The following is an 11,394-nucleotide window of genomic DNA, read 5'->3' on the forward strand; positions in this document are numbered from 1 at the left end:
ATATTATTGTATTCTACGGGAATATAATTAAAATGCAATGCAGGCTTTAAAAAATGTCCAATTAAATTCCACCCGTCTTTGTGGGACAACCCACATCTCAGGCCCGGGGACATGAGGCCTGCAGGGCCTCTCTGGGTAATGCAGACAAAATCATATCCAGTCATAGTGAGACAAACAGAGGGCGTGGCTGAGCTCTGTCCTGTGCAGCTTGTTGAAATTAATTAATACACTAAGGTAAAATTTAAAAAAAGAAAAACAAATGTAATGGCGGGCCCGTGCAGGATAAATGAATGTGTAAAAAGTCAGCAGGGCCTGCAGCCTGCAGAGGATACCCTGTATGCCCCGTAAACCAGGCGACAAAATAACATCACGTGATCCAAAATGGGCAGTCCTCTGACGGTGCTGAAAAAAGCCATTTTCTGGCGCTGCTGCAAATTCTGGCCAAGTCCAAATAATTTACCTGGATCCTCGTTGGGAGGAGAGGAAAACTTTGATGTCTAATCAGGTAGGAACGAAGCGTCGGTGATCGCTCTTTATCGGGCACATCGCGCCGCTGTTTGCTGAGGCGCACACAAAGTGCACGGTGTCACATTTTGAGTCTCTCTTGTTCGCCTCCTGATACAGCCCTGTCAGTGAATTTAAGATGGCTGCTTTGTGTACCAGTGTGATTTTCTGTGCCTCTGCACCCCCCTCGGTGGTGGTGTTTTCTCTGGATGTGTTGGGTTGCGGTGCCCGGTCGGACGGCGGAGCTCCGGGGAAATGGAAACGCTCTTTGTTGGTCCGCTGGCCGAGGAGCCGAGCTGATGGACGAGATGAGGCCACGCAGGGGCTGATTCAATAGTCGGCTGCTGTGTTACCAGCACACAGCCTGCATTTAGCTGCACGGCTTCTGCTCTGCACACGTTATTTACCGCTACAACATGTCATTACAGTTGCTTCTGTTGCCCACCAGCTCTCTTTGTTGTGGTTTCACAACCTGCTGTCCCAAGGACGAGCTGCAGACATTGTCTGAGGGAGCACTGTGGCAGCCACTCATTGACCATATGGGAAAGCCCTAATAGTATTACCAAGCATATTTACAGAGGCTCCAGTGCAGGGCTATGAAGCAAGAACCTCTTATAATGCTGTTTGTTTCCCCTGCAGATCAGTCCAGATGGATAAAATGCAGCCAAACCGGATTAAAATCACAGATCTGAATCCACACCTCACATGCCCACTGTGCGCTGGTTACTTAATTGATGCTACAACCATCGTAGAGTGCCTGCACTCCTGTAAGTTCCTCACATGAAAGCATCACCTTACATGCATGCACTGTGATTTCAATAAGCATGAAATTAGTATGCACAGTAGGGAGAGCTTCTGCTCATGTTTTGGTTGTAAGGTGGAGAGCATCAGACTATGACCCCACCTCAGTGTTCATGTTAGAAATCAGGACTATAGGAAGTCTCTTAAGGGAACATCTGTGTGCACAATACTAATTTAATGCATGTGAAACATTGTTGTCGCTATGTATGAGATGTAGATTATATTGTAGGATCAAAACTAGTATTGTTTTATTACATCGACCTGCAAGTGTCCCTTCCATGAACGTCACATGAACACAGTGTGTGGTACAGAGCAGTGTCTCAGCATCTGTCCGTGTCCTCTCTGTCCACGCAGTTTGTAAAACTTGCATCGTTGCCTTCCTGGAGACAAATAAGTTCTGCCCTCGATGTGACGTTCAGGTTCACAAGACATGTCCACAGCTCAGCATTAGGTAAGTGATGACAGTCTATAGCAGGACTCTTTGTCTTAAAGGGACATTTCACCGCCAAATCAAAAATACATGTTTGAACTCTTACCTGTAGTGCTGTTTATTTATAGAGATTGTTTATGTGTGTGTCGCAGAGTGTTGCAGATATCAGCTGTGGAAATGTCTGCCTTCCCTTTGTATTTTGGAACAAGATGGCACTCGGCTTGTGGTGCTCAACGCGCTAAAAGAAAAAAAGATATTCATAAAACTCAACAGCAATGTCTGTTTCCAAAAATCAAGACTGAGTTACTCAAGATAATCCACAGACCAGTTTCATGTAGGAGCTATTTTCTTTCAACTGAGCTCTGCTAATCGTATCACTGTACAGAAGAAAGCATGCATCTACTGCTAGTACCACTGAGCTAGCTAACGTTACAGCTCAGCCGAAGAGGACTCTGTTATTGTTTACATGTCACGCTATCGCTAGCCTCTTCTTCATGAGTAGATGCATGCTTCCTCTAGTGCAGTGATTCGGTTGGCAGGTGTAGCTCAGTAGAGAGAAAATAGTTCCCACATGAAACTGCTCACAACAAGGTCTGTGGGATATCTCAAGTAAGTGGGTCATGATTTTTGTAAAGAGACATTGCTGTTGAATTTTTCAAATGTATTTCTTGGCACTTTGAGCACCACTAGTTTCGCTGTATTCGAGAGAAGGCAGACATTTCTACGGATGATATCTCCAACACTCTGCGACTCACACCAAAACAATATAGACTGACAAAGAGCACCACAGGTAAGAGGAAAATATATGTATTTTTAGGGTATTTAGGGCTGAACTGTCCCTTTCAACACCTCCAAGTGCAATGAGTATCATGCTTATCAACTTTGAAACTTTCTTTACTCTTCCAGAGCAGACAAAACTCTACAAGATATTGTATATAAGCTTGTTCCAGGGTTATTCAAAGGTAAGCAAAGCAGCAAGCTCTTCTTGTCTCAGCCTTTGTCATAATTTCCCATTTTATGATGCACTTCTTTGCCAATGGACAACTTCTGTTTTTGATCCCAGATGAGATGAAACGGAGGCGGGACTTCTACGCAGAGAATCGTGTGCTGGAACCAGGGGAAGTGGTGGAGACGTTCAACATAGCAGAGGATGAAATCATCAGTCTGTCCATACAGTTCTATGAGAGGAACAAGTGAGTGAATCATTTCTCATTTCTGCAGAAAACAGCCGTGAGAATTCCAAACGTTGGGTGTGTTTACTGGAAAGGCATTTCTGGGACAGGTGTGAAAACAAAGAAATGTAATTATCTGGTCATGCACAAAGCAAAGAGTCAAATTACTTTTAATATGAAGCCTAAAGAATTTAGTAGTGAGATTTATAAAAGGGAACAAGAGCTGTATGAACACTCACACCTGCTGTAAGTCTCTCTGAATATGGTTTTCAGCATGTGCGGAACGAATTGTTGAACACCTTTTTTTGTATTTAACATTTGCCTGCAGAAATAATGAGAGGCAACATCCAGAGATGGAAGGAGACAAGGTAAAGCCTGCGAGCCTACACACTTCACCTTCTAATGTGGTTTTCTGGTCTTCAGCCTGGATTTATGTGTCCCCCTTTCTGCTCCGTTCTTTGTTCTCAGTCCAACGGTAAACGCTTCCTGCAGTGCCCAGCAGCCATGTCCGTCATGCACTTAGCGAAGTTCCTCCGAAGCAAGATGGATATTCCCAACAACTATCGGGTATTTAGACATTTTGTACACATACACAACAAGTCTTGCTGAATTGATTGCGTTGCAAACTTCAGGGTTTAGACACAATAATAAAAGTGCCCCATGAAAAAGGAGTTTTAACTCAGAAGTAATGAAATCAAAGTTGCAAACACTGTTACAAAGGTGGGTTTTATATATATATAATTATATATATGTATATATTTATAATAAAATATAATTTAAAAAATAAAACTATAATAATTATAAAATAATTTTTTCTGGGTATTTTTTTTTTCTTTTTTTAAAAAATCGTTTTCTTAAAATTTTCCCCTCTCTTTCTTTACTTTTTCAGGTTTTTTTTTTTTTTCCCCCCTTGCAATTTGCGGGACATTTCTCGCCAAGTTGCTCATAACCTTTTTAGTACATTTTTAAAGAAACAAAACCAGTTCACTCAGGTTTCAAACGTTTAAACACTTGTAAAAGGCGTCTGAATGCAGCACAAGAAAACTCTCCAGGTTTCAAAGGGTTAAAAGAGCTCTGGCAATCAGTACTTTGATATGTGAGCTGTCAGTGCAACATGATAACTAACAGAGCTCCAGAAAGACGAAATCAAATGTGCCCAGACTGAGGGGCATTACTGCAAAAAGTGCAACATCATTAAAGCTGCACTGTTATTTTTCTGTTAACATTAGATCTATAGACTGTGTGTAAAGTGAAAGGGTTCACTTGTAGTGAGAAATCCACAAATGTTCATCACCAAACTCTTTAGACTTCACTGCTTTGTTTCACTTGTACTGTCTTATCGGTCTTGTTTTCAGCAGTAGCACCTGTTTTCATATGATAGACAAGGTTGGCTAATAGCTAGTGAACATAGTGGAGCATTTAGCAGCTAGAGAGCCAGATGTTTTTTTTTCTCAGGAGTTAGTGAAGACCAGAAACAGAGCTTAAGGTTAAATATTGGGCTCAAAGTCATCACAAACATGATTCCAAATACATGCTTATGTTGCTCTGTATCTTTTGCATGTTACATAGACAGCTGTTGGCTAACACTGTGACCATAACAACCTTGTGAGGTGATGATATGTCATTTTGTGTTTACAGTTGTTCCAATACCTAATTTGCCAAAAAAATCAACTGTTACTGCTATAAGTATGTCAAGGCAAGAAGATATTTTGATGGGTCATAGCAGGAATCACACAGGTGTTACTAAAAACAGTAGCTCTGTTTCATTAATGCTGCATTTCCTCCGCGTGTTACGACACGGCTTTACTTAATTAGACACACTCTTTTTGTTTTTTTCCATCGGCACAAGTTAAAAATAGTAGGTCTGTGTGTCATTTAAAAAAATATGATACAAGGAGCAATACCAGTACCAATAGAGTACTTCTTTTAAAATAATTCTTCCACATTTTATGCATTTATTTTCATCCCGTCACAGGTGTACAGTAGAGCTATACTTTCAAATGTTTTGATGGCATCTCAGCACACTGAAAAGCCAACTCCATAAAATTCACAGCACTTGACTTCACCAAACCACAGACTGTATGTATGTGTTGCAGCTGCTGCGGTAGAGGGTCAGTCACACGTCGTATTAAATCAAACACTTGCAGTGATTGGCTGCGGGCAAAAAGGGGAACAAAAAGGACTGAATGCAAATGTTGTTAAACTGGAGAAGTTTCAATACTACTTGGTACTGGTTTATTTCAGTCATTAACCCTGAAAGATATTGAGCACTGATACCAAGCCTTGAAGGTTATTACTTGGTACCTGGCTCTGTTTGATACCATCACAGTCGAGGTTCCAAGCGAGCTGAGCAGATGTTAGAGGGAGGAGTTAAAACACTGCAGACCACTGATTGGTCAGGGAGAAATGTCATGTGCATGACACGGGGCATTCTATACACCTGCCATTTTTAAATAGCCACGCTACTGTCAAGAGACAGCACTTGATCCAGATTTCAAAAAATTGCAGCCCACAAAACTACAGCATACACTTTGTACACTGACGAAGTGCAGACATCATTGCTGTTGCACTGAAGATGATGTCACTGCAGTTTCATTCAGTGTTGCTAAAGTGATCAGCTGAGAATCCCGTCAGCAGTGAGGGGTACAATCCCTAAGTGTAAATGAAATAGCGAAAAGGACCGGGTACCAAAAGTGAGTCGATTTGAGCTGAATCATGCAGTGGAAATGAGGCATGAGTATCCTAGTGATCCAACATTCACAACAGCAGGGCCCTGGAAGTGGCTCATCTACATGGAATAGAGTCATAGTTATTTTATTGACTACTCCTGTGTTTTTACTGCTGTGACAGGTCAAAATGAAAAAGGTCTATAACAGACCCACCTTTTACTATGAATATTATATTCCATTCCAGCAAATAGATCCCCTACATCATACACACTGGTCTTTTAAAGTACAAGGGCACCTTGACAATGGTGGGAATCATTTAAAGATGGTATTTCTCTGTGCACCTGTTCACCTGGCTCTCCACAGTGGCCTCTAGTGCAGCTTTCAAAACACTTTCTGTTGTGTCCTTTTCCTCCTTGATCAAAACCTCTCAGGAAGTGGTATTAGTGCATGCTGACTAAATAAGCCTGATCTTTGTTTCATGATGGGTACTCCCAAGTACAGCAGTGCCAGTTATCTGAAGGTAGAAACCCAAATCTTGGTGCCATGTTTTCACTTTTTATACAAAACTGATTGAAGCCAGTGGAACACAAATTCACCTGGAAGCAGGAGGGGACGTCAGGTGTAGCAGTAGGTTTGCCAATACTGGGGCATTATTCAAGTAAAGCCATGACGAGCAGTCTGCTGAACAGTCAGTGTGCTCTATGTCTATGTTTTACCTCAGCATCAGCCCACAAGTGCTGGTATCAGCCTTGGAAAAATCCACAGATGCGTGAGTGAGGTGCGTCATCTGGTTGCATTAGATAATTCATTACTACCCATCAGGACAAACATGCAGCAGAGCAGATCTAAACTTAGAAAAGAAGAAATCGAAACAGTGCCCTGACAGACGCCAGTTTTTTGGCTCGCACATTGTGTTAAGTGGTTTTTGACTGTGTTACAGGTGGAGGTGTTGTATGGAGATGAGCCCTTGAAGGACTACTACACACTAATGGACATCGCCTACTTCTACGAGTGGAGAAGAGTGAGTGGCAGCTTTCATACCTTTTACTGACGACCACTAATAATTGCTTTTTCATTTCTTCTGTTTTGGTTTGTTTGTTGTAGCTGTATGTTTACAGTTCATGCTGCTGCTGCAGTGACATGATCTTCCAACAAAATCATCAATCAATTATTTATCTTATAGAGTATATTGGAGTTGTACGTTTTCATGTGGTTGACCATAATCTCAGTTTTTTTTGGAGGTGCTTGTAGCTAGATTGGAATACTCTGGCAGTACAGTGTGAGCTGTTAACCGTCTTTGTGAGATGATTTAATGCAAATTGATGTCATGAAATGGGGCATTAAATGGGCAGTTCCTCCTAATATCACACTCCCTCCTCATCAGTTATCTTCTGGTAACAGAAACAACTGTGATATTTGGACTAGGATGTATTAAAGGATGAGGCTGGTGATAGACTGTATTTTTGCCATTGTAAACAAATCCCATGAAAAGACCAAAATCAAAATACTCTCCACCCTTCTCCATCCTGCCTCCTCTGTGGCTCTCAGCCTAGGCCCATTTATTTTTACTGAATATGTGATGCTTTGAAAAGTGGTTAAAAATGAAGTTTCATTTTCAAAACAGGCTCAGTAGTTTCCTTAAACAGGTGGGCACAGTTTTCAGCAAACATTTCTCAAACACACCATATATTATACTCCAGTTTGAGAAATGTTTTCAGCAAACATTTCTCAAACTGGAGTATAATATATGGTGTGTTTCGTGGGGACTATATTCTGCTGTGAATTAATACACACCAGAGTCCTGCACAGGCCTGATTTTCAAGACCAGCTCCCACTCCAGCACTACAATGTTCAATAGACAGAATCACAGTGACGTCATGCTAACAAGAAATCATTCACAGGTAGACAGCTGACAAATTATTTTAATTACGGAGATGTGTGAAATCGGCAAACTTGTTTATTTCTGTTTTCATTTTCAGCTGTAATTTTACCTTTTAAAGTTCCGTGGTTATACACGGTGGTCCGACGTATTTGACGTTTCTGCTGTATTCATTTTATGTACGTCTTTGATAATCCAATCTACGAGGCACAGAAGCTGACTTGTGCACTCCTGGAGGCTGTAGCAAAACATATTTTAGTCACCCAAACAGACCCACCTAAAAAAGTCTATCATTTTAAGTGAACGCTATATTTGGTAATTTTTTTTTTTTACTGCTTTACCTTACACGCTGCCTGATGGCAGAGGTCGACCAGCAACTCCTGTGATTTACAAAGTAAATTTAATGGGTTTTTTCTATTGGACTCTGATGGCTTTTGGCTTTGAGATAACTGCTTCAGTGACCCATGAAACGGCTGTTTGGCGGCAAAGTAAAGCAGTAAAAATATCTGGAATATAGCGTACCCTTGAACTGATATAGATCTTTTTTAGCTGGCTAAAAACTAATCAGACACATGGGTTTTCTACCAGGAGGTTATTGAAAACAAACATTGTGATTCCATCTATGCAGCACCCACCTGGTCCCCCACATATATGACCAATTAGCTCTGCATCCGGACGCGATCTGTCGGCACAAGATCCGCGCCCCAACCCTAAACCACAAATCCTATAATAACCATGCGCTGTTTAAATAATTTGGTTAGGCATTTCATTTTGGGACATTTCATACATGTGAAACTAATAAAATGTATTTTACAAAGGCAAGTCAGACAATACATTTTAAATTAACATTTTGGCTTATTATCATATTATTGGGCAGCACATCTCCCCAGTTAACCTGCCTGTCAGCAACGCACCAGATTGAAGCAGCTCTCGTATTCCACTCTTAATATTACACATTATTTTCTTTTAGATTTTTTGGGGGCTTTTTGCCTTTATTGGATAGGACAGTCTTAGTGTGAAGGGGGGAGAGGGAGGGGATGACATGCAGAAAAAGGCCCCAGGCTGGAATCAAACCTGCGGGCACTGCGGCAAGGACATTGCCTCAGTATATGGGATGCCTGATCTACCCAATAACCCACCAAGTGCCCCAAATTATCATTATTTTAATTTAACTTTAATATATTTATCATTCCGTAATCAGACCCACATGTTCTTTGTTTAAACCAGAGCTGAACCCGGAAATAAAATTAAGACAAATACCACCCGCAAATCACCTAATCTGTGGGTCAAACAGCCGATACCTGACCTGATGCAGGACTCTGATACACATGTGGTGTCCTGTTAATCACAGCAGCAGGAGAGTGTAGGTGGGATTGAGTCAGATTAAACCAAAGTGTCCATGTTGTGGTAATGAAGGAACGTGTCACCCAGTGTAACAGTGTGGAATTACACATACCAGTCTTTGACTACACGGATAAAACTTGTTAATAAGATCTCTTTATTGATGGTTCTGGCCTTTCCATGAGATTTATGACAGTGAGGAGATTTTTCATCAGTCGCACCATTTAGCTTTTATAGACAGAAAGTCCTGTCTGTAAATGTTTCTATATACTGATGAAAAATAAAACCCCTGAGCCGTCCTAACCATGTGTGTACCTCCGTGCAGACTGGACCCATCCCTCTGCAGTATTTGGTCAAACCCACCCGGAAGCGTAGGAGGCCGTCCCAGTCTGCCGCCCAGGGCCACTCTGACGGCGTCAACACCAGCCCGACGTCAGAGAGCGACTCCCAGAGCGACAAAGTCCACAGTCCTGCTGCAGCCCAGCCTCCCCGCGCCTCCACGCAGTCCAGCCCCACGTCCCACAACCTCTCCCCCGCCATCCAAAGCTCCAACGGTACCACTGTGCCCAACAATACTCAGCGACACACCCTCGTCTCCAAACAGAGCGCCAACGCTCGGAAGGTGACTGTCAATGGTACAAGCTCTGGGGCTGGCAAAGAGGAGGCGAGGGGAGGCGACAAAAGCGGTTTGCCCCCGACGACCTAACGTGTGCACGGGGCGGCAGGGAGGACAGTGTTTGAATTGCTCCCTTCTTTCTTTCGACGGAGCGAAAAGACGAGCTCGGGCCTTCTACCCTCTGGACACACAGGAGGCAGGTTACGCTTATCTTTCAGCAGGAGAGACTGAAAAGTGCAGCCAAATAGACACTTGTATGTATGTAAGTGAGTGTGTGTGTTTATGTGTGTTAGACTAGAACAGTGCACACATACAAACTGTACAGTATGTATCAAATGTGAGCATGTGTGCATACATATGTATAAACTTATCTTTTATACAAGATATTGTAATCGTTTTGTATTGTATATGCAGTGGGTCTGTTTCATTTCATACTGTAGTTCCATCAATGTTGATTTGGCTCCATAACACTTGAGACAAAATGCTGAAAGGCATCGCAGTGTCCGTCACTGCACAAGTTGGATGTAAAAAAACAAACTCATATCCTCGCCTTTGAACAGTCATGTTAATAACTGCTGTATAAGTGTCCGGTAAAAGCAACGGCTCATCAGGTAACACAGGTACATGAAACTGTCGATGCACTTTGTTTAGGTCAGATCACACAGTCCAAAACCGATAAGTATTTTCCAACAGGAGAAGCATTTATATTTACAAAATTTCCAAGCACTACCATGCCCTCGAGCAGACATTTGTCAGCAGACCATGTCCTTTTCTCTCATGGCAGTCAAAGAACTCAAAAGGGATTTTGAATATTTGGCCATGTATGTTGTAGTTCCATCGATTTCAACATTCCTTTGGTTTCTTTTCAACAAACAATGATACTTTTTTATCAGCCATATGTGCATGTTTTAGGTCAATAAAAATGTTTACTTACTATTTTTTCCCGACCTGACTGTCCTGTTTATGATTCTGTATGTATTCACCATCAGGGGCAGGATGAATGTGAAAGAGTGACAGTGTGTGGAGATGAGTTACAGGGTGAAAATCAGCTGGTGAACATTAAGATCCTGTCTTTATTTAAAGGCAATTGGGTGCAAGTTCAATTTTACTCAAGCAGTGTGTTAAAATCTTAACACCCATGATTTTTAAGGGTTTTTACTGTGTGTGCATGTACAACTAAGAGTCAGTAGTTAAAGTGATACATAGAGTATCTCTGTAGAGCTCGAAGTTTTGATGACTGAGTGCCATTTTGGTGAGCCAGCATGTGACTGAGGGCCACACAGGGAAAGTGCAGTTGCAGGTTGTCCACGGACATCACTAACTTTACCTAACAGCACAAGCACTGATGACAGAATGTAAATTCTGCAACACTTATGAGAGGCCGCTAGTTGCCATGCAACCAGTCGCTTTGTGCAAATTGTCCTCCCTAACCTGACAGACACGTGTTAGCAGTCTGATGCAGTCTACTAGTAGTTTATTAAATGTAAGCGATTAAAATTTAAAGTATTGAAATGGGCTGCAAATTATTAAAATATAATGCATGCATTCCATGTAACGTTTGGGGGCCACACAGTATGTTTGAATTAGTTTCAGAGGGCTAACATTGGCCCATGTTCTGCACTTTGAGTAACACTCTAAATCAGGGGCGTCCAGAGTTTTTTGAATCGGGGCTGGGTTAGAAAAAGTGAAAATACTTGGGGGCCAGCTGCTGCTTCTTGCATCACATGGGTGATTAAAAAAGAGACAAACGCAACTGCTTCATCTTTCATTGAAAGAGAATTCAACATTCCACCGCTCCTAAAAGCAGCGGCCCTCACAGTCAACTTGACATTTCTTTGCCATGTCTGCGGGAGATATTCGCTGTTGGTGACCATTCTTTTGCTTGTTATCGCCTGTTTATGAGAACACAGTTCCGCCAGGGTAGTTCCTGTTTGGCACATGTTTAAAACTGTGATAATCCTGCCATCACAAGGTGAATGAAA

At 42.0% G+C, this 11,394-nt stretch overlaps 1 protein-coding gene across 1 annotated transcript; it reads left to right on the forward strand.

The window, feature by feature from the left end:
• The first annotated feature begins 269 nt into the window (after positions 1-269).
• Positions 270-10,359, forward strand: LOC125886083 (polycomb complex protein BMI-1-like). Its single transcript, XM_049572027.1, has 9 exons — positions 270-505; positions 1,144-1,271; positions 1,660-1,756; positions 2,642-2,697; positions 2,799-2,928; positions 3,236-3,275; positions 3,376-3,474; positions 6,517-6,597; positions 9,122-10,359. Exons 2-9 carry the CDS (start codon positions 1,154-1,156, stop codon positions 9,500-9,502), a joined length of 1,002 nt encoding a protein of 333 aa, XP_049427984.1. The 5' UTR covers positions 270-505; positions 1,144-1,153; the 3' UTR covers positions 9,503-10,359.
• Positions 10,360-11,394: the final 1,035 nt, after the last annotated feature.

This window comes from Epinephelus fuscoguttatus, linkage group LG3 (assembly GCF_011397635.1).
Source record: "Epinephelus fuscoguttatus linkage group LG3, E.fuscoguttatus.final_Chr_v1".
Lineage (NCBI taxonomy): Eukaryota > Metazoa > Chordata > Actinopteri > Perciformes > Serranidae > Epinephelus > Epinephelus fuscoguttatus.

Excerpts from the sequence above, each read along its gene's own strand:
- LOC125886083 (XM_049572027.1), top strand. The coding sequence starts at position 1,154 with ATGGATAAAATGCAGCCAAACCGGATTAAAATCACAGATCTGAATCCA. Across the intron at positions 1,272-1,659 it reads CGTAGAGTGCCTGCACTCCT|TTTGTAAAACTTGCATCGTT; the intron begins GTAAGTTCCTCA and ends CTGTCCACGCAG. Across the intron at positions 6,598-9,121 it reads ACTTCTACGAGTGGAGAAGA|ACTGGACCCATCCCTCTGCA; the intron begins GTGAGTGGCAGC and ends ACCTCCGTGCAG.